The 26,742-nt window shown below is 45.3% G+C and overlaps 1 protein-coding gene across 1 annotated transcript in view; it reads right to left on the reverse strand.

Moving 5' to 3' along the window:
- The window catches only part of LOC126175592 (death-associated protein kinase related-like), a 225,763-nt gene that overhangs the window by 5,351 nt on the left and 193,670 nt on the right, over positions 1-26,742 (reverse strand). Inside the window, exons 2-3 of the mRNA XM_049922455.1 lie at positions 2,669-2,881; positions 32-170 (exon numbers count right to left, since the gene is read on the reverse strand). Coding sequence (XP_049778412.1) covers positions 32-170; positions 2,669-2,881 — 352 coding nt within the window. The remainder of the gene's footprint in view (positions 1-31; positions 171-2,668; positions 2,882-26,742) is intronic.

A 26,742-nucleotide genomic window follows, 5' to 3' on the forward strand; every position in this document is an offset into this window, starting at 1 on the left:
AAGTGGCTTATAGCAGCACTAGTATGCCTACCTTGATGTCAAGATGTGCCACATTTATGGAGTGTAAGTATGCTAGGCCATCCAGTATCTGCCGCATCAATCGACGCACCTGCCGCTCCTCGGGCACTTCGTCTCTGTCTAGAAGCATTTGAAGTTCACCTCCAGGAGCACTGGAAATATTTTTCATTGAATTATATACCAGTCTTGCTGCACTGCTATTTATTCATTTTCATCATTTTACAATTGTGTTTTAAATTCAAAAATTTGCTATTTTATCATAAACTAAGAATAATGAGTAATGTGTGTAAAATATAGAAATAAAAACTGACTATTCAGCATTAGTCTGGCAATATGATATAGTTTTAGGAATCGCTGTAGAAAATTTAGTCCACATATGTTAGCAACTCCAAGCATTAAGTAAAGAAGAGAAGCAAGCGAGAGGAAGTAAATTTCATTTTGTTCCTTCACTTTCCAGTTGCACATAGTGGCGAGTGAGGTGGCCTCCCATATTATAACCTTTGGGGACAGAGTAATGCATTTATTGCTTGGCTCTAAACTGGTTACTATATTCAGAAATTTCAATACATATGATTTACAAACTGCTCTAATGGTTCCTTCAAGCAAATGTTTCATTGCTACTGAAGCTTCCAAGTGTTGTATAACATGGTATTACTATAACTCTGCAGTAATTTGCTTGTTATCCTTGGGCAATGATACTGAAGATGGAGACATGCTCCACTCCTGAGTGCTGAAAAGTTTTAGTGATATCCTTCAACACAGTCCCCATTAGTGACATATATCACAGGGTTATAACAGCACAATATGCATCTTTTGTGTTGAATGGGAAATGTCTATGTGTTTGAAAAAGGGATACACACTAAAATCCTACATGATACATAAAGACATTATAGAAGAATGAGATAAAAATGAGGGCTGGAATGTAGGTATAGTACAGTGTACACTATTAACATGCAAAGTAACAATGTAGACCGAAAGAGTAACATATGTACATATGTTGGAAGTGCAGCTTGTAAACTAAATAACTTACTACGTATTTTCATTAAGAACTGGTGCCAAACACTAAAGAAAGTAGTGGCCAAGTAATTCCAAAGTGTTAACGCAATTTATGTGACCTTTTCGTTAGCAATTGCTTATTCAGTTTGATGCAAATAAATATTTTGTGGTTGCTTTCGAAATATGTTCATCAACATCTGTTAGTTACTTGAAGTATACACTACCCACAGCTATAGTTTGACATACTGTGATAGTACGCAATTCACTGAGCAGTTCTGGACTGTGGTTTGGACGATTGGAGGTATTGTACAGGAATCGTGTATGTTGCTGTAAATGTATTCGTCACAATAAAACGTAGCCCCATCCACTACTATGACATCTTAATATAATTTTGAGCTATTGCAAGACAGCAAATACCTAACAGTTATTTATTTTGTGAGTATAAGAACAGGAGTAGCAACATTTCTGTTATAATGAGTTCTTGTGATTTCCGGTCTGGTGCAGCCCTTTCTATTTGATGTCTCTAGTAAGTTTTGGAGCTTATTTATTCAAGCAGCTTCTCATTCGATCCCATTTGAATGAGTGGCGCTCATTCTAGCTCTTTCCGCCACAGAAAAATCTGAGGCGGTTACCGATAACCAAGTCTGGTGCTTTCGCACCATATCAGTCGCAAAAATTTTTAACTCCTAAACAGAATTAACTCCTAAACAGAATGACGTTTCGTAATATTAAATGGATATTTTAATTCAAATGTTTAGAGCAAACTTGTTCTGTAGCTATACTGAAGTCAATAGTTATTTCATATAATCTAACTGTCCCTCACACTTTCTACAAGAGTTATGGGAATCAGTTGTGCTGCTGTTAACAACGGTTACTGATACATCGAGATTTAAAAAACCACTGTGTAAATACTTGCGGTCAAACTACAAGGATAACGAATAAAAAAAAGGTATCAAGGACTAGTTCGTTATTTATTTTTTGGTAGTATTTGCGGAGACATAGAGATCAATTGCCACTGCTGCTACATATAGTACTTCATTTATCATGACAGAACTTCAGCGCAGTAGCGTCCGTAGTTAATACTGATTGGTAAATTGCCCGTGTGTCGAGTGAGCCTTGCAGGCGACATCCCCACCCCCTAATATGTGACTTAACTACACAATAACAGTTTGCACCCACTACAATGGAAAATTGGTTTACGTATTGATTTTATACTCGATTACGTTCATGCAAGTATAAAATAAGTTTTACCCTCCATTCGAAACGAGTGTTCTAAATGAGTGCTTTTGTCTTACACGTTGGGTAACGACGCACTGTAATAATGGCACATGCGGGTAGAATAAAATTGGTCAACGCCTATACTTTGTTTGCAGTTGGAATATTTGTCATTTACTCCTCATGCTTTATTTGTTTGTGTAATGTTGTCGTATGAAAAGAAAGCGTTAGTTTCATATGAATGTGTTCTAAATGAGTCCTTTAGTATCTGGGAAAAGTTTAGATTTTAGAAACATATGAGTACGCAAAACCTTCTGATATTGTCGGTATCGATACTTTTATCGAAATTATTGAGGTATCGATATAATTTCTGATTTTCGTATCGATAACAAATATTGTATCGAACTGGTATTAGGAAAAGAAGAGAAAAGCTACTTACAGTTCTAGCAACAGCACCATATCGCTCTCGCTCTCGAAGACTTTGTGCAGCTGGACGATACGAGGCGAGTCGGCGCACGCGTCCAGAATGGCGACCTCGTGCAGGATCTCCGGCCGCAGGTCCTCGGATCGCCGCCTCTTGCGCAGGAACTTGGCTGCGTACCGCACGCCCGTCGTCCGGTGGCGGCACATGCGCACAGCAGCGTACTTTCCCCTGCACAGACAGCATACGAACGTCTTGGTTACTACAGAGTTACGAGATGTGAAAGATTGTACAAGAGGAACACTTCGTGAACTAAATGCGCAGGTGTAAGTTTTGCTTTTGATTTTCTGTGCTTAACTTCCGTAGTCAATTAGTTGTTTGCATGTACGTTGGATCATAATTGTGATCTATCGCTATGAATATTTATTTACAGTGATTTATTCTACCATCTCTCTCTCTCTCTCTCTAAAACAGACACACGTATACCATATTATTCCATATTTAGAAATTCTTTTATGGAATAGAAGTAGTTCAAACAAGAAGAAGTTGTTAAGCACACGTATTCTTAGCTTGTGTTTTAAGTTACTTTTATTACGTATGAGATTCTTTACACAAGCTTCATCAAAATAAACCAACACCCGTGTAAGATAGAGAGAAAGAGGAGCGGGAAAAAAGAAAGCGCCGTTACAGTACTGTTATATCTATTACGTAGTTTATATCTGAATCACTTCCCAAGTTTCCTCGTTCGGTGGCTAGATTGCTCGTACGCCTACTGTCCACCAATGAAAATGAAAGTAAAACACAGCTTTTAGCAACAACTACTTTATTATTTCGTGTACAAAACATATTTCGAAAATAAGGTTCCATCCTCAGTTGCCATGTAAAAGTGTTGGAAATATATGGTATCTACGAAGTCATAAAGTTGGTATGCTCTAAGAGAATTTACACTGACACGTCATCTGTGGCGTTTCAACGGTTACGCTTAATTAACTTTGCTCATTTGTAGACTGGATAAGTGCCTCTTTGACATTGCAACTGAAGGAGAATCCATAGGCGTCAAAAACCTAACTGAGGTCTGTGATTTATCCGAAGCTTCTTATTCATCGATTCTGTGCACTGGTCCTTATTTGCGAAGTTAATCTGCGCTCTCTGTAACCCATTAGCTTCGAAATTTAACAAATGTTATACCTCATTTTGTGATTATTTATTTTGATGGGTATTGAAGTCAAATCACTCCTCAAATATTTGTGTTTCACTCCGTCACCGACAATATGTTTCCTAAATCAGAGTGTTGTTCGCTCGAGAGTAACTGTAGAAGCGTAGTAAACGAAGCATTCCCAGCCTGACCAGAAGAAATTATCATCACTAACTGATACTGTAACATACAAGTGCGCTGCTTGTCATGAGTGATTGAATAACGTGTAAGAATATAGAAACAATTAATGGAAATCTGCACCGTCGTTCATTGAATATATCCCACAAAAAAAAAAAAAAAAAATGACGAACTCAAACGTCGACAACAAATTTTATGAATAAGATCTCCTAACCTTTGATAGATCAGTGAGGTAGACGATACTCGCTCGTCGACTCAGTGCACATGTATTGTCCCGTGTAGATGAGCCGCTTTATCCTCTAGTGACTGAGGGCAAGCGACGCAAGCGGCTAAGAATAGACGCTTTGTTAAGTGACAGGCGCCGCGGAAGCCAAAATTGATTTACAAAGTCCTTAAGTGGGAAGAAAACAACTTCGCTGATTAAGACAAATGTCCGAAGCGCCAAACGAGACGCATCTGAGCCCCCAGTGTCGAACACGTCTTTGACGCGGTCCGAATGTGGCGTAATTGGGTGGTCAGCCAGACAATTCACGCTCGCAAACTGACAAAGGTCTACTGGAAATACTCTGTAGCGAGTGGCGGACTTCTCAGGTGTTCCAACAAGCAAATGAGCGATACCTGTACACTATTCTTTTTCACCAGCACACTTTACAGTTGTCCAGATGGAGTTTGGCAATGAAGAGCGTTCATGTAGTTTTCCAGTTATCTGAGTTTTCTCGGACTGATTTAGTTCTTACCCGTTTGTTTGTCGGGAATGAGCATCACAACTTTTGGTAGATGGTTATTCCATAATGTGGGCGTCATCTTCAAAACGTGGTAGCTATTTTCATCGTATTTCCTTTTTTCTTTTGTTTCCTTAAATAAAGGCGAAATTCACCGCCTGGGTTTGTATCGCTTTAAGAGCTACTTCTTACTAGCGTATCTCGGTCGTGAGGTGTTCAAAGGGAAATTGTTATCCTCTCTTACGCAAGAGTTTATCAGTTAATGAAGCGAGCGTTTGTCTTATAGACACTTGATATCTAAGTTGTGTATTCGCATGCAACACTGCTTCAAAACGATGTACAATAGTCTATCTGTAAAAAGCAAACAACGTAGGATACGTTGAAAATTCGAATAGAAACAAGTTTTCGGATTGCCGAGAGCCCTCCCTGGCACAAAGTGACAATACGGACGCGATCGAACCGGTATTGACCGTCTAGGCATGGTTGAACTACAGGCAACACGAGCCGTGTACCTCCTTCCTGGTGTATGACTGGAACTGATCGGCTGTCTGACCCCCTCCGTCTAATAGGCGCTGCTCGTGCATGGTTGTTTACATCTTTGGGCGGGTTTCGTGACATCTCTGAACAGTCAAAGGGACTGTGTCTGTGATACAATATCCACAGTCAACGTCTACCTTCAGGAGTTCTGGGAACTAGGGTGATGCAAAACTTATTTTGATGTGTGTATATTTGCCTAACCATGTACTGGTGATGGTAAGAGTGAACAAACTGTATCAAAGCAAGACATAACCTGCGAGTAGTTTATGAAGAATACAAAGATAGATTCATATAAAGAGTGTCAAAATTACTTTTTTCGTACATATAAAGCATTATCAGAGCATAAACTAACCGGAATTGTGACAAGTGAATGCTGAGGCTAAATGGGAATCGAGTTGGTAACGTTTGTGTTTGTAATTTAACATTTGTCCTCTAAACCATCGATTCAGAGTTGTATTTAAGCATGTGAAGCAGCGATGTGGGAGTCACTCAAGTAAGCCATCTGAGAGTTCCATTCAGACGGGTCATCGCGGATGTCGCCTTTGGTTATGAACGGGACGTTAGAGGCTGCTGTGATAGGCACGCCGGCGCCTGCCGCCGAGCATAGCGGCCAAAGCTGCATTCTTGCATATTAAGCAGCCCGGCTAGGAATGCCGTTCCTCTGTGTGATTCCCCTTTTTGTTTCTCCTTTGGGTCTCAGCGCTCGCGTGCATTTCTCCAGCGACGTCCGAAATACTGTACACGGACTCGCGAAAGCAACAGTTGTCAGCAATTCGAATTGAGAGCAAACCGAATGCCTGTTATACTACAATTTACTAGTGAGCAGCGGTCTCTGGAGGCCGTGTGACTGAACGTTAGGAGCCACTCTGTGGCTTCTACAGGAAGTGCTCATATCAAAACCCATCCGTTGCGTTCACAATATTCGCAGGAGCGAACTTATTTTCCCTCCCGTTTCAAGCAGTGTTCAAGATACGGTATATTTGGGGATGTCAACCACACTGAAAAATAAATGTCATGGGTGCCACCTCGTAAAGTTTTGGAGGATCGAACAGAAAAAGAAAGAAAGGAAAGCCTGACGTACATGCACAATGACGTATCGCATGACGCGCATAAGCCACATAACTCAGGAGCAGAACGCGATGGAGTCAAATCGCATCTGCCAGATCTCAGTTTAACCAACCTCACTGTAGAAGCTTTTCGAAAATGTGGGCGGTCGCCTATCGCTCAAATGGTTCAAATGGCTCTGAGCACTAAATGGTTCAAATGGCTCTGAGCACTATAGGACTTAACTGCTGAGGTCATCAGTCCCCTAGAACTTAGAACTACTTAAACCTAACTAACCTAAGGACATCACACACATCCATGCCCGAGGCAGATCGAAGACGGTCAAGCAAGGATGAAACGCATTCGAGTTCGTTGCTCACTGCAACCTACAGAGGGCGGAGAAAATATGGAAACACCAAAAATAAAACATATTACCATTCCTCAGAGGATGTAACAAACCCGATGGCATTCAAATTAGCTTCCAGTCGTCTGAATGGATAAAAGTAGGTACTATATGATTTCCAAAGGAATCTTATTTCAGTCTCCTTGCAAAATAACCGTCGAGCTTACGGAGTTCCCTTCGTGTTGTGATGTCGACACGGTTCGGAAGTGTGACATTTTGTTCTGCAGTCACTTTTGCAGCTGTCGTCCTCTTATTTTTCGTCACAATCCTCTTCAATGACCGACCGTCGCCGTCACTCAACAAACACCTTCATCCGGGTTGTGACTTAGCGGTTGACGTTTTCCTGCATTTCCTGTATGCGGTATAAATCTTCGATACGATGCCTCTTGAAGCACCAAACACTTCTGCTGCCTTGGTTACAGAAGCACTCACCATGCGAGCACCAACAATTTGCCCAATTTCTACTTCACTTATCTCCGACCTAATGCAGTCACAATCACACGTCATTTGAGGGCGGCATTATTCATCGTGTATAACACTGAAGCGTCAAATAAACTGGTATAGGCATGCGTATTCAAATAAAGAGATTTGCAAACAGGCAGAATACGGCGCTGCGGTCGACAACGCCTATATAAGACAAGTGTCTAGCGCACTTGTTAGGTCGGTTACTGCTGCTGCAATGGCAGATTATTTAAGGGACACGGCATCTCCGAAGTAGCGATGAAGTGGGAATTTTCCCGTACGACCATTTCACGAGTGTAGCGTGAATATCAGGAATCCAGTAAAAACATCAAATCTTTTACATCGCTGCGGCCGGAAAAAGGTTCTGCAAGAACGGCACCAACGACGACTGAAGAGAATCGTTCAACGTGACAGAGGTGCAACCCATCCGCAAACTGCTGCAGATTTCAGTGCTGGGCCTTCAACAAGTGTCAACGTGCGAACCATTCAACAAAACATCATCGATATGGGCTTTCGGAGCCAAAGGTTTGGGCCCGTCAACACCGACACTGGACTGTTAATGAATGGAAACATGTTGCCTGGTCGGACCAGCCTCGTCTCAAATTGTATCGAGCGGATGGATGTGTTCAGGTATGGAGACAGCCTCATGGATCCTGCATGTCAGCAGGGGACTGTTCAAGCTGGAGGCGGCCACCAAACTCCCCAGACATGAGTATTATTGAGCATATCTTGGATGCCTTGCACCGTGCTGTTCAGAAGAGATAAGAGATCTCTCCCCCCCCCCCCCCCCCCGTACTCTTATATTTTATGGACAGCATGCAGGATCCATGGTGTTAATTCCCTCCAGCACTACTTCAGACATTAGTCGAGTCCATGCCGCGTCGTGTTGCGGCACTTCTGGTGCTCGCGGGGGCCCTACACGATATTAGGCAGGTGTACCAGTTTCTTTGGGTCTTCATTGTATTTGTTTTTCCGAGAATCTGTTCTAACCCCGACTGACAGCTACAACGTACTGAGGGCACTGCTCAGGTGCCGTTCGTGGTCAATACAGCAGCGTCACCTGCAGGCTTGGCTAGCTGCCGCATTTATGTTCACGCAAGCATTTCTCGCGGTGTTTCTATATTTTTATCTGCCCACTGCATGTACCCTCGCCATACCTGGTCTAACATGAAAATCGACGCTAAATGCTGTACGCGCAGTCTGAAGCTAACGCTGCAGACATACGCGTCAGAAGGATGATATTGGCCAGAGCGTCACGTGGTACACTGTTCCTCGGGACTGGCTATCGCCCAATCGTCCGCCTTCTTAGATAGACATCACTAACGTGAATCTAGCCTTTTTCGGCGCACTTATGTTTTCGTGAGTCCTGCCACGTTCCTGTGATGAAGACCACAGACTCTCGGTGCTCCTGTGTGTGTGTGTGTGTGTGTGTGTGTAGTTGCGCAGGAGGTGGCTGCTATATCTCTGTGCTGACCCGGGCGGTCACGTGCACGCCCGGCTGGAGCGCAGCGGGCAAGGCCAACCAGTCTCGAGGCAGCCTTGGCGGCTGCCCCCGGCGGCGCCGCCGAAGAACGTATCGCGACAGCTCCAGGGGCGGCTGCGGACCACAGCCGCCTCTCCCCTCCACCTAACTGCGCTCCGCTGCCTGGCAGCTCATTCCTTTCCGCAATCGGACTGGTTTATTTTCAAGCAACGTACGTACGTACTGCTACAAATGATTACCTCACACTTGCCAAACTAGACACTCAAAAGCCGCGCGACGCTCGGCAGAAGTAAAACTTAACGAGGTAACAGCAACAATAGTGAGAAACAGTTCTGTCTGAATCTGTCGTCAGATGTTTCTTCGTTTGTAAACTCGCCCATCTTCTCGAGCTGAAATGGTGACGACTGTGGCAGGAGGAAAGAAAGCGGAACCTGTATCACCGTACAATGTGTCCACGAAGTTCCACAATCATTCCAAAAAAAACCATTTACCTTGTTGCAGATTTGAGCTACAGTGCATCAAAATGCCGACAGAGCAGCAGAAGGTCCTATGTGCAATGTGGTACGTAAAATCCAAATTTGTGACAATGGTATTGCGGAATTATCGATGTCAGTAGAGGAGCCCACTACCTGCAAAAACAAACACAATGAGGCTTTTCAAAAATTACAAAGAGACAGTGTCAAAGATCTTCCGCGAACTGGACGTCCTCGTGTGTCTCAAGCACGTGTTGACAGCGTGCGAGCTGCATTTCAGTGCAGTCAGTTCGTCGTGTATCACGCGAATAGCTGCAAATGACACGTTCCTTGAGGGGTGGATGGCTCGTCATCGTCACATTGCATGGCCCACATTCTCTCCCGATATCACACCATTAGATTTCATTTTGTGGCGTTACGTCAAGCATCAGAACACCAGTCAGTGACATTGCCCTCTTACGCGCACGAATCAACGAAGCATTCAGAATTGTTGGTGTTGCAATGATGACCCGCTCGTGTGCAGAACTCGAATATCGCCTTGATGTTCTACGAGCGACGTAATTCTGCCATAACAGAAAATAAAATCTTTGACAGCTGCCAAACGTGTTACAAGAAACAATGATGCCATAGCTCTGTTTCCAAGTTACGATTTTTTGAAATGATACCGACTTTATCGACACCGTTTATATTTATTTATTCATCCCACTAGATGCTTCATAAAGATACTTGTATTATTAGGTGAGGTAACGTGAATAATTAAACTATTGTCATAAAAGCATAATCAAGGTGGGTCACCAGAGACAATTTTTGGAATCTAGACCAGATAAAGAATTATGGGACCCTCAGTATGGAGGATCTATAAAAGAAGGAACATAAAGCTTATCGAAACACGGAAAAGTCATGCTGGCTCCATGCTGTCCTCTGCCTTTTCCTTTTCTGAGCAAATCTTTTCATCTCCAAGCAACTATTACTCCCAAGTTCCTCTACAGTCTATTTCGTGTATTTTCCATGTCTACCGCTCATTGCCAATTTCGAGAGTGACCCCAGATTTTGCGTTGTAGGAGGAGGGGGGGGGGGGGGGCGGCAATTCAGTTTCGTGCCACATGGCGAAGGAGTTTTAAGGTTTCATGACAAATGCCTCACTAGTCAGGGTCATGGATGTTCTGGTCTTTGTGTAAAAGCAGATACGCCTCTCTCTCTCTCTCTCTCTCTCTCTCTCTCTCTCTCTCTGTGTGTGTGTGTGTGTGTGGGGGGGGGGGGGGGGAGGCTGCGAGTTTGGTTTGCGAAGATATTTTTTTCCCAAAATGGTTGGGGGCGGCACTCTCCTGCCGTACCTGTCGTTTGGAACGCCCTTGGCTGTGTTAACTATTCTTGAATGCCCTAGAGGACGTCCCATTAACCTATCCCCTCTTCTATTAAAGGCCTGTTCTGTTTAGTACTTCTTTATTTCGTGCTCTATGTGCCGTTACTTCTTCGATACAACAACTTCAAACGTTGGCAGTTCCTTCGTCTCCTGGCTTGGAAGAACACCCTTTCAATCCACCGCTCTGTTAGCGACGATAATGTTCTTTTTGTGTTGTTTTCAATCTAGACTTTCTGCGAGGGAACTTTCTGGCCGCTAGAGGAGTGAAAACCAACTTGTGCAGCCCATTAATGAAGTGGAGATTGGCAGTGCCACTTTGTTTTGGCTGTAGCGTCATGCTGCTATTTCAACGCGTACTAAGAGTGTGATACACGCAGACAAACTTTATCTTTTCGAGATCATAATTATCACTTTACTACTACCCCTCGTGTGCAGCTGAACTCACTACGCGGGGTCTTGCAGTCAACAGCACCGTACGACTTTATTGTTGTTTCAGTACGATCTTTCCAGCTGTTGTAGCAGCTGTATGTGCTACACTGATCAGAATAATGAAACTCGGCAGTGTTTTCACGCGGGAGAGGATTAGACGAGTAGTGTTTACGGATTACAGGGACGATCTCGCTCGCTGTACCAGTGGGGCACAGGAGGGGTAGCGTAGTAACTGGCCGGCTACCTGTTCCCACAGGCGACCGCGTCGCGTTGCATCCTTGTTTTTGCGGCGCCCGCGGATCGCGTGCACGTACGCAGACACAATGGCCCGCGCGTTGCGGTGCCTCCAGAAGAAAAAAGGGCCGACCAGACGGCAGCGGCGCCCACAAAGGGATAGCTGGTCGGCTTCCCGCTGCTAAAAACGGCGGCCGGCTGACGGCTGCAGGGCGCCACGCAAACGCCGCGACCGTCGGCGGTGACTCAGGCGAGCGGCAAAAAAACAGCCGGCGTCTTCCGAAATACGCGCCGCAGGCTGCTCTGCAGTCCAACCGGCAATTAAGCGGCGCGGGAAGGTCGGCTGCAGAAGAAAGCTGGCCACTGCGACCGCACTTACTTGCGACACGGATCGCGCAGCGCTGCGTTCGGCCGTGCTGCGAGGCGACGATTCTGTTCCGCTTATGTTGTCGACTTCAGTCCGAACTCTGCTCTGCATGCTAATATTTCTTGTGAATATCTCTCCGCTACCGGGGCTGGTGGTATAGCAACGACGGTCACCCCGCAATTCCTTCTCCATTCGGAGACCATACATTTTTCCACTCATCAAACACAACGCTATCGCACGGTTCGAGGGCCTGACGACTGCCTGGCTCATCAGCGGACGGGGCGCGCTCCAAGCTCGACTTTTGGTACTACGTTCTGCATGCTCACATCGCACTTGAACGGCCCTTGAGCCGTTAGGGAAATCCATCCCTACTGAGCACAGTCGCGCTCCTGGAAACCGAAAGGTCGTGGGATGAATCCCGGTCAAACGACGAAATACTTCACCCTTTGTATACCCAGCGTACATCTCTGAATGATGTGAAAATTCAGCTCAGGAGTCTGTGCTCTGCCGGCACGTGCACTACAGAGGCAAAGAATTTTTGCGGGCGCCGATGTTTTTTGGACCTTCTGTGCAAAGTATGGTCACGATTCCAGATATTTAGGTGATTACCCAGAGGTAGGTGGTGCATTGTAACTCCAAAAATGGTTCCATTTGAATTCACCAGTAAATGCAACTGACGCCACAGACCACGCAGAGTACATTTACCAAATAAAAAGAAACGCGCCCCGACTCAGAATCGAACCCCCGACCTCCTGCATGATAGCACAAAACGCTATCAACTGCACAGAACTACTGCTAAATGCTAACAGAGACAGCTATCGTATACGTGACTGCAGTTTTGCCAGACTGCCTATCTTTAACGTCCATTTACTGCCAGAAATAGGCGCAGGACGACATTTTCTGAGAGATGTTTTTGTATTGCTAGTATGTGAGGAATTACGCGAATTTTTCTTCGCCTTGTATGTATAAACCATACCACGAAAGCGTCAGTCCCCATATTCAGAAATCTAGGAATATTCTTCAGCCCCTACTCACCGTTCCTGAAGGGACTGCGAAGATAAAATTGGACTAACTACAGATTGCGCAGAAGCATTTTAAAACTTATTCTTCCCGCGCTCGGTATGCGACTGTAGCGGGAAGGACCCTAAAGCGTGGCGCAGCCCGGACGACTTCACAGTGGTCTGAGTATGGTAAGGGTAACTGCGACGTTTAAGTATCAGACTAACAGCAACGATCTCTCTGGTTGAACGTAAAGCCACCTCGTACGGGTAATACCTATTGATTATTTCGTTGAAAGAATTTTTCAGTTGCCTTATGTTAGTGAATAGTTACAAGCCAGTAAGTCGGCCTGTGTGGCCGATCGGTTCTAGGCGCTTCAGTCTGGAAACGCGCGATCACTATGGTAGCAGGTTCGGGCATGGGTGTGTGTGATGTCCTTAGGTTAGTTAGGTTTAAGTAGTTCTAAGTCTAGGGGACTGATGACCTCAGATGTTAAGTCTCATAGTGCTCAAAGCCATTTGAACCATTTTTGAACAAGCCATTAATTGATATTGGTGCACGTTTTGCACTTTACTCCGCCCTTCTGCGCTGCACTAAAAGACGCCATCCTTCCAGAATATCCGAGGCTGGTCACTCACTCACTGGCTACTTAGACACTGCCAATTGCGATGGATTACGCGGCGCGCCACTCCGCGGATTAGTTGCGCAATCTCTTTAGGGACGACCGCCGTATTCTGCAGAAAGACAAAACGAAGATGCGTCGTAAATTGGAATTTATCGAGCAATGAGAATGGGAGGGGCAGCGGGGCGTAAATCTTAATCCCATACGGCCGCCCTCTCCGGCGAGTAGCGCCGCCAGACAAACAAGTTGGCTGCGACCCGATTTATCTGCCATCTCGGCGCGCGCTTCGCATTTGCTCACTGCACGGCGCGATCGGTGCATCTCTGGCTTTTTATGCCGTCTCTGTTGACCGGCTAGGCGGCTTTCAATTACGGCCTAATCAGTTCGTGGAACAGGAGCGAGTACTGTTCCTTCTTGCAAACAGGAGCTAGTAATGGAGTTATGACGGAGGTCACGGTAATTGTGCAGATATACGGCAACGAGATAAACAGCTTTTGCGCTCCAAGCGCGACGTATGAAGCGCCGGCTAGAAGAAAAAACGACGTATGAAATATAGTAGGGGTTAATACAGTGATATGTGGCGTTTATGCAGAAAATCCACTCATATATTCGTGTCAGTCGTGGGATTTCTTCTTTCTACGTAAGCGATCCGTCGGTCTTAGGGATATTTCGTGGATATTTACCATGATCCTGAACAAAACCAGTTTCGTTTTCTGACAATAACATTTAAGATGTGGAACTGGTCGTGCGTCTCTGAGATTTAAAAACAGTTAATTTCGCTGTCAATTAAAAACACACACACTCACACACACACACACACACACACACACTCACACACACAAAGAGAGAGAGAGAGAGAGAGAGAAATAAAGAAAGCAGAAAATACAAGCAAAAAGAAAGAAACTAAAAATGACACTTGTGCGTAGACGGAATGGGTTGACATTACTGCGGAGTCCAACACACTGTGTTTTGCTTGCACATGTGTTAGTTTCAAACTTCCGACAGGGCTACACAAATCTGTCACTACAACCAGTCGTGAAGGTATTACTACGTTGTGTCTCAGTAATCGATTGACATCATTATCTCTGCTCTGTTGTGCCAAAATACATGGACGAAGAGGTAATCGCTAGTTATTGTAGCGTGTGTAGAGGTAAATGGAAATCAGGAAATCATCTCCTTAAACAAATGTGAGAAAATCTTCTTAAGAAAATAACTTCTTATTTGACGGGCGAGACGAATGACACTTGTGCGTAGATGGAATGGGTTGACATTTCTGCGGAGTCCAACACACTTCGGGTAGTGTTTTGCTTGCACATTCGTTAGTTTCAGACTTACGACTGGGCTACACAAGTCTGTCACTACAACCAGGTTTTTTTCCTCTCACATTCTTTGGCTTCGCCAGCTCTCAATCAAGTTCTAGTCCCGGGAGTGGACAGGAATGAAGCGGCGATAATATAACGAAGAGCGCTGTTAGTAGTTGCGGGATATATGTGACACTGGAAAATTATTTTTTTCATGATCACAAACATCTATGTTTGCTGTCGTCAGGTGATAATATAGGATGGCACACTTCCTGCATGAGATTTGAACTGATATAATTTTTACGAGGCCGGATTTTTTTTATTTATTCCCTTTATCACCTGAGTTAGTTAGCAGTGAACCGAACCTTCCACTCTCAGTTCTTTAAAGAATCGAACTCCCGTGTGTAAAACATCTGAATGTTTATGACGTCATGTCTCCTGAACTGAGGCCCCCGAGAAAGACAGGCCGTGGAGCGTACGTCACAGCACGTGACACCACAGGTTTTTTCGCGTGCCAACCAGTCTTCTATGGCGGGGAGGAAGTAGCTGTTTCAGATGTGTTTCATAAGTCGTAACTGCGCATTTAAATGCATGCAATTCCTCGATAGCACACGACAAAATTGAGGTCTTTAGTGGGTACCTTTCCAGTTAAATATTGATTTCCCGTGCGACCTGCACGCAGCCGAACGTTCCCGATGTCTGGCGGACAAGCCTACTAGTGTGACGTTACAAGTTCCTTGCAGTGCCCGTATATCTCGTTGGCCGCCGTCCTGAACTAAGTGTCGTACAGTGACATAATTTTGCAGGTACATCCAGTGGTATATGTGGATACTGCGTGCAAAATTATTGCGAATAGATTTGGTAGTAAAAAACAATTAAGTTAATACGTCAGTCCTGATGTTGAAGTTTTCCTGCGTGAACAGCGAAAATATAGTAGGCGATAAAAATTTTTCTTATCATTATTCTTTTCTGGAACCTGTCAGCGAGAAAACAACGTTTCGAAAAGAGTTGAAATTGTGTGTTAAGTTTTTCGGAAGTTCTCAGTCACCGTATGAATATAGTCTGGGTAATTTGCGCGCCGTGAGTTACACTGCCTCAAGATATAGACGCAGTTTCTAACTGTAATACTTGCATTACTCCCTGAAACCTATAAGATAAGATTACACTTCTTGATGAATAGATTGTGAAGGCATTTTAATTTTTTACAAGTGGTCAATAACTGTAGGAAATAACAGAAATCAAATTTTCGTCACCACTGGAAGTCGTAAGATAGTAGATTTGCAACTGAGATTGTGACCCGGGTTAGTCGTTTAGTAATGCGAAGAACCCGGGTTTCAAGTTTACAGCAGCTAGCTAGTTTCGCGTGCGTGTTTCCAGAGGCGTCAATAATGCGCAAATGGAGCTCGGTTACATGAGACTGTTTGATGTCTGCGTGTGTACTGGTCAGTTTACGAGCGAAATATAGTGCCCATCAGCGAGTTGTAGCCGCTCGTTCATCCGCACGTTCCGCGCTTAAAAGCTCGGGCTGAGCGCGGAGGCTGGAACCGGCTGGAGTGTCCAGGCGTCCAGCGGCCGCGGCCTTGGAGCGACTCGCAGCGGCGCGGGTTCAACGAGGGTCAACGCCGGCCGGCCGGCTCAATCAGGGGTCCGACGCTCAACGCTCCGCGGCTACCGGCACGCGCGTCTTGACACCAATTTGTTGGCCGCCACTGATGGCTTCGTTTGTCGCCTTCTGCTGCCACCCGATGGCCGACCCCGGGGCAGTGTCGCTTCTCAGTTTCGAAACGATAGCATCACCACCACCGCCATCACTACACATATATTCTCAGCGTGCAACATCGTGTGCCTAGCCAGGGATCACGAACACAGTGACTGGGTGCTGACAGAGTCAAGCATACGCCTCATGCCTCGGATGACGCAGTCATACTGCAGGCAGAGGTACGACTGCGTGTGTACAACGCAAAACAGTGAAAAGGTTTGGCAGACGACACAGTTTGGATTTCGTAGAAATATTGGAACACGTGAGGCAATGCTGACCCTACGACTTATCTTAGAAGCTAGATTAAGGAAAGGCAAACCTACGTTTCTAGCATTTGTAGACTTAGAGAAAGCTTTTGACAATGTTGACAGGAATACTCTCTTTCAAATTCTGAAGTTGGCAGGGGTATAATACAGGGAGCGAAAGGCCATTTACAATTTGTACAGAAACCAGATGGCAGTTATAAGAGTCGAGGGGCATGAAAGGGAAGCAGTGGTTGGGAAGGGAGTGAGACAGGGTTGTAGCCTATCCCCGATGTTACTCAATCTGTATAATGAGCAAGCAGTAAAGGAAACAAAAGAAAAATTCGGAGTAGGTATTAAAATCCATGGAGTAGAAATAAAAACTTTGAGGTTCGCCGATGACATTGTAATTCTGTCAGAGACAGCAAAGGACATGGAAGAGCAGTTGAACGGTATGGACAGTGTCATGAAAGGAGGGTATAAGATGAACATCAACAAAAGCAGAACGAGGATAATGGAATGTAGTCGAATTAAGTCGGGTGACGCTGAGGGAATTAGATTAGGAAATGAGACACTTAAAGTAGTAAATGAGTTTTGCTATTTGGGGAGCAAAATAAGTGATGATGGTCGAAGTAGAGAGGATATAAAATGTAGACTGGCAATGGCAAGGAAAGCGTTTCTGAAGAAGAGAAATTTGTTAACATCGAGTATTGATTTAAGTGTCAGGAAGTCATTTCTGAAAGTATTTGTATGGAGTGTAGCCATGTATGGAAGTGAAACATGGAAATAAACAGTTTAGACAAGAAGAGAATTGAAGCTTTCGAAATGTGGTGCTACAGAAGAATGCTGAAGATTAGATGGGTAGATCACATAACTAATGAGGAGGTGTTGAATAGGGTTGGAGAGAAGAGAAGTTTGTGGCACAACTTGACTAGAAGAAAGCATCGGTTGGCAGGACATGTTCTGAGGCATCGAGGGATCACCAATTTAATATTGGAGGGCAGCGTGGAGGGTAAAAATCGTAGAGGGAGACCAAGAGATGAATACACTAAACAGATTCAGGAGGATGTAGGTTGCAGTAGGTACCATGAGATGAAGAAGCTCGCACAGGATAGAGTAGCATGGAGAGCTGCATCAAACCAGTCTCAGGACTGAAGACCACAACATGAACAACTTCTTATAATACCATACACAGCTGTCTGCTCATTGTGTGTATGCGGATTATCCCATTTGCGGGTTATCAGAGTATAGTTCGACTATTTCCTGAAAAAACAAATAACGAAGCCTGAAACATTATCATAGCTCGAAAGCTATGGTACCAAAGAACGTGATACTACTACTCGTCTCACCGACATTGTGAAATAAATTGCCCATTGTAAAGACGTATATGACAGAAACGACGGCGAGTGGTTAAACAGCAATGATTGTGAACCAGGATTTGAGCAGCTAAGTTACATGGATACCCTGAATGAAGTGAGTTCGACATAGGGAGAGTGCGAAGGGGCAAGTGTATTCGGTAGAAGAAGAGAGAGAAGGCGAGGTATCGAGGAATCCGTTATTAGGCGCACAGAAGCATTTTAACACTCATTCTTCCCGCACTCGGTATGCGACTGGAGCGGGAAGAAACCCTAAAGCGTGGCGCAGTCGGACGATCTCACAGTGGTCTCAGAGTATGGTAAGGGTAACTACCGCGACGTTTCTGTATCAGACTAACAGCAACGATCCTTCTGGTTGAACGTGAAGCCACCTCATACGGGTAATACCTATTGATTATTTCGTTCAAAGAATTTTTCAGTTGCCTTATGTTAGTGAATAGTTACGAGCCATTAAGCCGGCCGGTGTGGCCGAGCAGTTCTAGGCGCTTCAGCCTGGAACCACTCGGCTGCTACGTCGCAGGTTCGAATCCTGCCTCGGGCATGGATGTGTGTGATGTCCTTAGGTTAGTTAGGTTTAAGTAGTTCTAAGTTCTAGGGGACTGATGACCTCAGATGTTAAGTCGCATAGTGCTTAGAGCCATTTTAACCATTTGAAGAAGCATCATCTTCCTATACGAGTTTCGCTTGTCTGCTCCATTTCTTCCGTTTTCGTAAGTTTTGGATAAAAGCATATCCTGAATGTGCCCTATAACTCCTGCGGATGAAACATGACGTCTTTGCTACAGTTTACAACTTTGTAACATATCTTACGTAGAACGGAAATAAGAGCAATTAACTTCTGTCGCATCAAATCAGATAGTTACGAAAGTGTAATCCGAGGAGTGGTTCAAGCTGAGTTGGGCTTCGATGGGATGGAATAAACCGCATCATCATTCGCGTGAAGTGATTTTGGTGAAACAACGGCAAACCTAAAGTATTATGGCCAAACAGGGATGTGATCTCTCCATATGCGTCCGTTGTTTTCAACTACTTTGCCACGTAGCTCGGCCTGTCACCCAGTGATGGCTGTTGCATAGGGAACAGCGTGGCAGACATGAATTGTATTCGGCACAAATGAATATTCACCCAGATATGAACACTACCATCTTGTCCGTTCAAAGAAGTATACGCGATAATAATCATACGGGACAATAAAGATTATTTTATATCCACTTTCTGGTCTTTTCTCCGCTTCGTAGTTTTCCTGTCATGCGAACGAGTCGCCGAATCGGTTGTAGCCTTTAGTGAAATGAGTACGCTTCCGTTCCCACGATGAGGTTCGGTTAGTCGCGTCCTTCAACCTCTTCAGTGAAGGGGGAATAAGAAGTGGAATCCACGCTGCGCTGTAGAGCTACTTCCTTTCCGGCGGAAACGAACCTGCCGCTCTGGGTAGCCCTTTCTCCGAAGTGGATTGGTCGTGCTAGGCCATCTTTGCTAAAAATGGAATTTCATTACCGATGAATATAAAATTACCGTATCTTATGAACGTTTGGCATGTGATACGCAGCATCCGTCAAAACTCGTAAAAAGTGATTTGCATTCGAGACACCGTTCTCTGCTAGAAAGGTTGAAATGGGTTTCTTTCGCGCGCACTTCCACTTCATGATAAATGCGTAAGTGTGTCACTTTAATGTACGTCACTATGACGTGTATGGAAATTAGTGCTGTGTTTGAGTTGTTGTCTAGAATAAATTCCTGAATATAAAGGCAGCAAAATAGATACGCATGACACAGACTTGTCGTCAAATCGAAGTGCTTACGGGCGCTGATAACCTCGCTGTTGTGCGCCCTAAAACACCAATCATCATCATCATCATCATCTCGTAGTGCTTACATTAGACTGGGGGACAACACGATAAGCAAAAATGAGACGCCACAGAAAGGTTTATCGCTGGGCTTTGGCATACAGTCACTGATCAGGACTTCAAAATTATTCAATTCCATTAAGGCTGGGTGCTCCTGCAACCATTTTCGAGTTGTTTCAGAATAAAAACAGTCTTGGTTGCGAAATTATATGTCAATGATGCGTTTCATCCTTTTGGTGCATCATCAGATTGTGTAAAAGTAGCTGGATATGAAATCCATCCGTCATGTAGCCACGTAAAATGGAAATTGGACGCAAAAGGGAGAAACGCGTCATTGACATGTAATACTTTCACAACCAAGACTGTTTTTATTCTGAAATGACCGGGAATTTGTTTTATTATTTGAAATACAAGGTTGTGCAGGAGGGCTGCTATGGTTGTATATCTAATACAGTACGGCTTTAACACTGCGTCAGGTTGCTAAATTACAAGAATCCAGTTGCTATTAAAAGTTTATTGACGCTTTTCAGGAACTGCGCATCGCCAGAATACCAGAAATAAATTTGATACAAAGTATCGTGTCAAATGCTAATCAACTAACATCGGTGCTCACTGAAAATTTCTTCTACCTCAGGAATTCGAACTGGCTGCCTCCTAGTCGTGCTACGGCGGTATCGTGAGTTACGCGACTTTCGGCTGCGGAGTCTAGTGCTTGCATGCTGAGAATAACGTCGTTACAAAAGGTGCAGCCTGAGACGGCTGTGTTGTAAGATTTAACGAAGCCCAGGAAGCGGAATCGCGAAGAGAATTAAGTAACGCAGCGGCGGAACCAGAGTCCATAGACCGCGTGTTCATGCAGCGTGACCGGGCGAGGGAGGTCCGGCTGCGAATTGCTGCGCAGGCGAGTAATTCGAGGATGAGCTCATCGGTGAAAGGGGCACGCCGTTCTCTCGTTTGTTCTATCGGCGAAAGCGCACAATGCAATTAGTATATTAATTAATTTTTCCCCAATGTGCAGGGCCACGCCCTTCTTTATTGGCCTGGGCTGTTTGTGAAAGTGACCCAGTGCAAGATTCATATTTTACTAAACCTCCGTCACGTGTGTGTGTGTGTGTGTGTGTGTGTGTGAACGGCAGTTGATCGGAATCGTTGCCGTTGTCTGTGCTTTCTCTGGTCCTCCGTACCGGTCCCGTGTATGCAGCGGCCGTCCGTCTTCGAGGGCTCGACTCACTCTACGAGCTGGCTTCTGCATTACACCGCAATCCCGCTCGTTCACCCTTGTCCCGGGCACAACTCAGCACCCACTACTTTCACCTGACAAGCGGCCGCGCTTGGCGCATTTGTCGCAACCCTTCTCTCAAGTGTGAATGCGATCTCTGTTTCGCTGACTGTCGTTAACGAGACGGTAACGTCAAAGATCAATTCAGAAGAACTGGGTGGGAACTGCATGATTACTATTTTGATGATGATGACAATGATGTAGTCTACCAATAAGGCAGATCATCACTGCAAGTTCAGCATTCTTCAATCTCTTCAGTTTTCCGCCATCTTTTTCGTAGATGCATATGTTGCATTTATTTTCATCATCACCATCATCTTTCCTTCAAAAATTAGGCTGTTGCCGGCTCCGAATTCACAAACGAAATCATTCCCATCGTTTTCGAGGTCTTCCAATACCTGTTTTCCCATTCCGCTTGTAGTTCAGGATCTTCTGCGGAATTCTGTGACCCGGCATTCTCACGAGGTGTTGTCTCCAATCTTCACGATGTTTTCGGATTTTTTCATCCATGTTGAAAATATTTAATTCAGTTCTAATATCTTCGTTGCTAATCATGTCTCTTCTTGTGGAGAACACTTCTTTCTTACGAACCTGATCTCTGCTGTTTGAGCTTTTTCTGTGGTAACCCACCTTTCGCTTCCATAGCACAACACAGGAACCGCCATTACTTTGTAGAATTTCATGACGGTACTTTATCACCCAATGTTCTGCTAATGGTACCACAGACATCTTGGACTCTATATAACTTATTTTCAATATCAGAGTCAAAATCAAAACTTATAGCACAGCCTATTTGAGACACTTTTTCTAAAACTACGTTATCGAAAACAGTATTTGATTTGACTAGATATTTTCCTCGGAATGCCATTATTTTGTTTTGGTGCTAGAAATTTTGATGTTGTTGTTCTTGCAAATTTCGGTCAGCTGGTATAGTGATCTTTGGAGTCATCTTCATTCTGCGTTCATCTTGATGTTAATTAGCTGAACCGCATGAAGGGATGTATTAGCAAACATAATCCATCAGCTGCTTCCCTGAGCAGAAAATCTCATGATGAAATCTGATCGAGCGAAAGAGAGCGTTAATGACCGCACAGCTAAGCGTACATTTCACACAGCGGCTGTCAAAAGGCTCGTTGACAAAGGAGAGAATTTATGTCGGCGATGACTTGAACAGCTGGTATAATGTTCACACTGTTGTTTACAAAGACTTTCACTTTGGAGTGTAGTCCAGCATTCGATAAAGTACAAGCGCTCATCAAAATAATTCAGACTAGACAGATCTGAACGTTGATGAGGCAAACGTAAGGAGTGACAAAGATTTACCAGAAATCTACATTTAATCGAATCTATTAATGCATTCCAACTAGTGTCTGTCACGAAATGTGAGTAGGTCTGAGTAACAGTTCCTGGGGTCTGAAGAGAAACAACCGCTTGCAGTCGTGGGTAAAGTAAAAGGCAAGCTTTCACACAAGCAAACTATAATATTTGTACAGGTTTAGAAAAGTTGGAGTACCGTCCATGTGTTTGGTACCCGTAGTAGATTGTACTAATAGGAGTCCTCGGGAATGTGTAAAGGAAGGAGGAAACAGTCCCGAGTGGTTCGCCAGAGAGTGGGAAATGCTAATAGATACTGACCGATGTCAAATGGTAATCACTCCCGAAAAAGGTACGTAATATCTATCGAAACCCTACATGTATAATCCGAGGATGCATCTCATCATCATATGGGCCCTACAATCATGACTTTATTACACGAAAACGGCGTAGTTCTACTTAGACTGTATTTGTTAGACCTCTTCTGTGTTATCCAATCACACTGCCTTACAAAAAAAGAAGTTGAAGCACTCAGAAGGACAGGAGGAAGTGAAATGAAACTTCACGGGTTGAGAGGACATGTGATGCTATTTTGGTGATTGCAGAACAGAGTCAAATTTACAAAGAACTTGGCAGTATGAGCCTACTTATCAGCAAGATGCTGCATACCTACTGGCCTGGATGCATGCGCTGATGCTGATGGTTCAAATGGCTCTGAGCACTATGGGACTTAACTTCTAAGGTCATCAGTCCCCTAGAACTTAGAACTACTTAAGCCTAACTAACCTAAGGACATCACACACGTCCATGCCCAAGGCAGGTTTCGAACCTGCGACCGTAGCGGCCGCGCGGTTCCAGACTGTAGCGCCTTTAACCGCTTGGCCACCACGGCCGGCGATGCTGATGGGAAGGGTGTGAAAAGCCCCAAGTCTGCGCCATTCTTGCTGAAGATGATCATCCGCGATTCATCGCTGGGGGTTGCCATTCATCAGAAGCCCATGCTTTCTGGTCACGGTATCACTCCAAAATCAACCGTTTGGGTTGTGGTGTCAACTGTAGCCAGCACACGGAACAGTAATTCCCTAGTCCGGCTGCTGATAGTCACAGGCCAATGGTATGGGATGACACAGAATGTTTCAGCGAGTCTTTTACTTATCTCGGCTGCCAGAGAAAGATGTGAAAGGTTTGCGATATGTCTGATACGCAATAATTGCGATTCTCCCGTGTAGTGGTCAGATGTGGTCAGTCGGAACCTTGAAGACGAGTGTGCCTGCCTTCACGTTCCCAGGCAGTCCAACATCGGGCCACTCTCACATGCGAATACCAACAAATTGCACGATTCGGCCAGATGTCCAAATAAGTCCAACGAAGAGGTCAGTTTCCAACTGTCAGGTATTGATAACGCCCCTCACAGTGGCCGCTCAGCATCTGACGCTGTTGACGCCCCTTATACTACCCTAAAGCCCGTCTCACACGGAGCAAGGTTCGCCGCAAGTTTGCGAGATGGCGTGCATGCCTGCCGGTTTGGAGGGAAAGGAGCCGGCTATCTTCCATGCCGAAGCTCTCCCACGGTGCTAGATCGGCAGCTAGTTGTGTTGTGATCGGCTGCATGTTGTATCGAACGAAGATGGCTGCTTCAGGTACAGATGTTCACAGCAAACTGGCGTTATTAGCTGTTTCGGTGCTAAACCATGCAGAAATGCATGCTAATGAGAGAAGAAGAAAGAAAGAATGGACGAAAAACTGGATTAAGAGGAGAAACGCTGGAAAAGGTGCTTCATAAAGAGTTGAGGTTAGTTCGCATAACACCTACTTTTGTTTGAAAAGTAACATCATTTCATTACTATTTGACTTTATAAATATATCAATAATGACTGTTATATACGACTTTATTTTATAGGATAGAAGATCGTACATCCTTTGCAAATTTTATACGAATGGATGTATTGGTATTTGAAGAACTGCTTTGTATGGTTTCGCCTCTGATTTAGAAGAAAGACACGGTGATGTGTCAGGCAATTCATCCGGCGCCACTGCTTTTCGATGATTTTACTTTGGCGTATTCCACTTGAAATTGAGTACGTAAATTGTGCATTTTGCTATAGCATTCCTTGCTCGTCGTATATGGTCGAACAAGACACACGGCTCTTGCAACTCTTTCGAGTGCTTCTGCACGCAAGTGTTTATTATAATAGTTTGCGCTTTTCACGACGTCTGTTCTTCCCTATAAGTACATATCAATGCTTCAATCGCTTACTTGGACCACTGCGGCGCCATTATTTAATAATTATAAGAACCTCCTACCGCACCTCACAACAGCAGAAAAGCGACTATCAGCAAAGGCTTACCGCCCAAGCTTTCCGCGTCTGACGTCGCAAACGAAACGTCTCATGATTGGCCAACGAAGGTAGCACGCAAGGAACCCTACAAGGAAAATAGCACCGGACCTATCCTGGAAATCTTACAAGGTTCGCAGCAAGGCAGCCCGCTGGCAGACGACGGAGCCCGCAAGGTAGCGGTCGCGCGAGCCAGCAAGGAAACTTAGAGCGAATCTTGCTCCGTGTGAGACGGGCTTAACGGGCATGGCATCAACACTTAACACGAACAGCACTAATGCGTTGTCGTGGTCTTCCGCAGCTTTAACCATCTACATACCTGCCGTTGCTGTGTACGTGTACATTGACAAGACCACGTCTGCTGGATGGATAACTTTTTTATGGTTGGACAGTGTCGAAGCGTCGAGTCAGAGTGTATGGACGGGGAAGTGAGGTTATGTCACCGGGAGTGCTGGGGTAGGCACTTGCTGAGCCGGGCCGGCGGCTGGAGCGGTGAGTAAGCGCGCCTGTGGGGACGGATGAGTGACCCGCGGCGGCGCCGGCGGGCCTCGCAGTGACGCAGGCGTGGCGGCGCCGGCGCCGGGGTGTGCTGTACAGGCGGGTGCTTATCTGGAGGTGGCGCCGGCGCACACGCCACAGGCCGCGCTCTCATCCCGGGGCACACGTGCGGCCGCAGATAGCGCCCGTCCTGGCCGCCTACCCCTTTATGCACGCTCGCCTGCGTCTCGCTGCAAGGCGCTGATGTCACCGTTCCGAATGACAGACACGAGAGCTCGTTGCTTTATCCTCTCGCTAACACCTCCATCTGCAGGGGCCTCCATTGTGCATCGGGACTAATATCTACCCTGCAGAGACAAGGCTGTCTAGTCCCGTAAAATATAGGGATCACCAAAATTAGTCTAATCCTGTTCTCGAAAGAACGTGGCTTAAGGGTGAACGACCCGTCATAGAAGACAGCGTTATCTACAAGTATTCTGAGGTGACGGAAATTATGGGATACCTTCTAATATCGTGTAGCAACGCCCTTGCTGCAGTAGATACACCGGTTCCCGTCAGATCACCGAAGTTAAGCGCTGTTGGTTGTGGCCGCCTCTTGGATGGGTGACCATCCGGGTCGCCATGTGCTGTTGCCATTTTTAGGGGTGCACTCAGCCTCGTGATGCCAATTGAGGAGCTACTCGACCGAATAGTAGCGGCTCCGGTCAAAGAAAACCACCATAACGACCGGGTGAGCGGTGTGCTGACCACACGGCCCTCCTATCCGCATCCTCATCTGAGGATGACACGGCGGTCGGATGGTCCCGATGGGCCACTTGTGGCCTGACGGCGGAATGCCTAATATCGTGTTGTACCTCCCTTTGCCCGGCGTATTGTAGCAACTCTACGCGGCATTAAGTCAACAAATTCTTGAAAGTCGCCTGCAGAAACATTGAGCCATGCTGCCTCTATAGCCGTCAATAATTGCGGATGTGTTGTCGGTGCAAGATTTTGTGTACGAACTGATCTCTCGATTATGTCCCGTAAATGTTCGATGGGATTAATGTCCGTTGTTTTGGGTGCTCAAATAATTCTATCCAACTACGGTGCCCCTCTAGCCGTCCATAGCTGCGGAAGAGCAGGATTTTGTTCACGAACTGACCCCCATAAAAGCTCGAAGGCGTTTATGTCGGGTGATCTGAGTGGCCACATCATTCGCTCGAAGTGCGCAGAATGTTCTTCAAACCAATCGCGAACGATCTGGCCCGGTGACATGGCGCTTTGTCATCCATAAAAATTACCTCGTTATTTCGGAACATGAAGTCCATCGATGGCTGCAAATGGTCTCCATAACCATTTCCAGTTAGTGATGGGTTCATTTGCACCAAAGGACCCAGTCCATCCGATGTGAACACACCCCACACCATTACGGAGCCGCCATCAACTTGCACAGTGCCTTGTTGAAAACTTGAGTCCATGACTTCATGGTGTATACGCGACGCTCGAACCTTACCATCAGTTTTTGTCAACGGAATTCAGGATTTTTCTGAGCAGGCCACGGTTTTCCTATCGTCTCGGGTCCAGCCGATATGATCACGAGACGAGGAGATGCGCTGCTGCTCTCGGTCGTTAAGTGAAGACATAATTAGAATGATATTAATACCTTCAGCTGCTAACGGGCGTGGATATATAT

This window comes from Schistocerca cancellata, chromosome 3 (genome assembly GCF_023864275.1).
Source record: "Schistocerca cancellata isolate TAMUIC-IGC-003103 chromosome 3, iqSchCanc2.1, whole genome shotgun sequence".
NCBI lineage: Eukaryota > Metazoa > Arthropoda > Insecta > Orthoptera > Acrididae > Schistocerca > Schistocerca cancellata.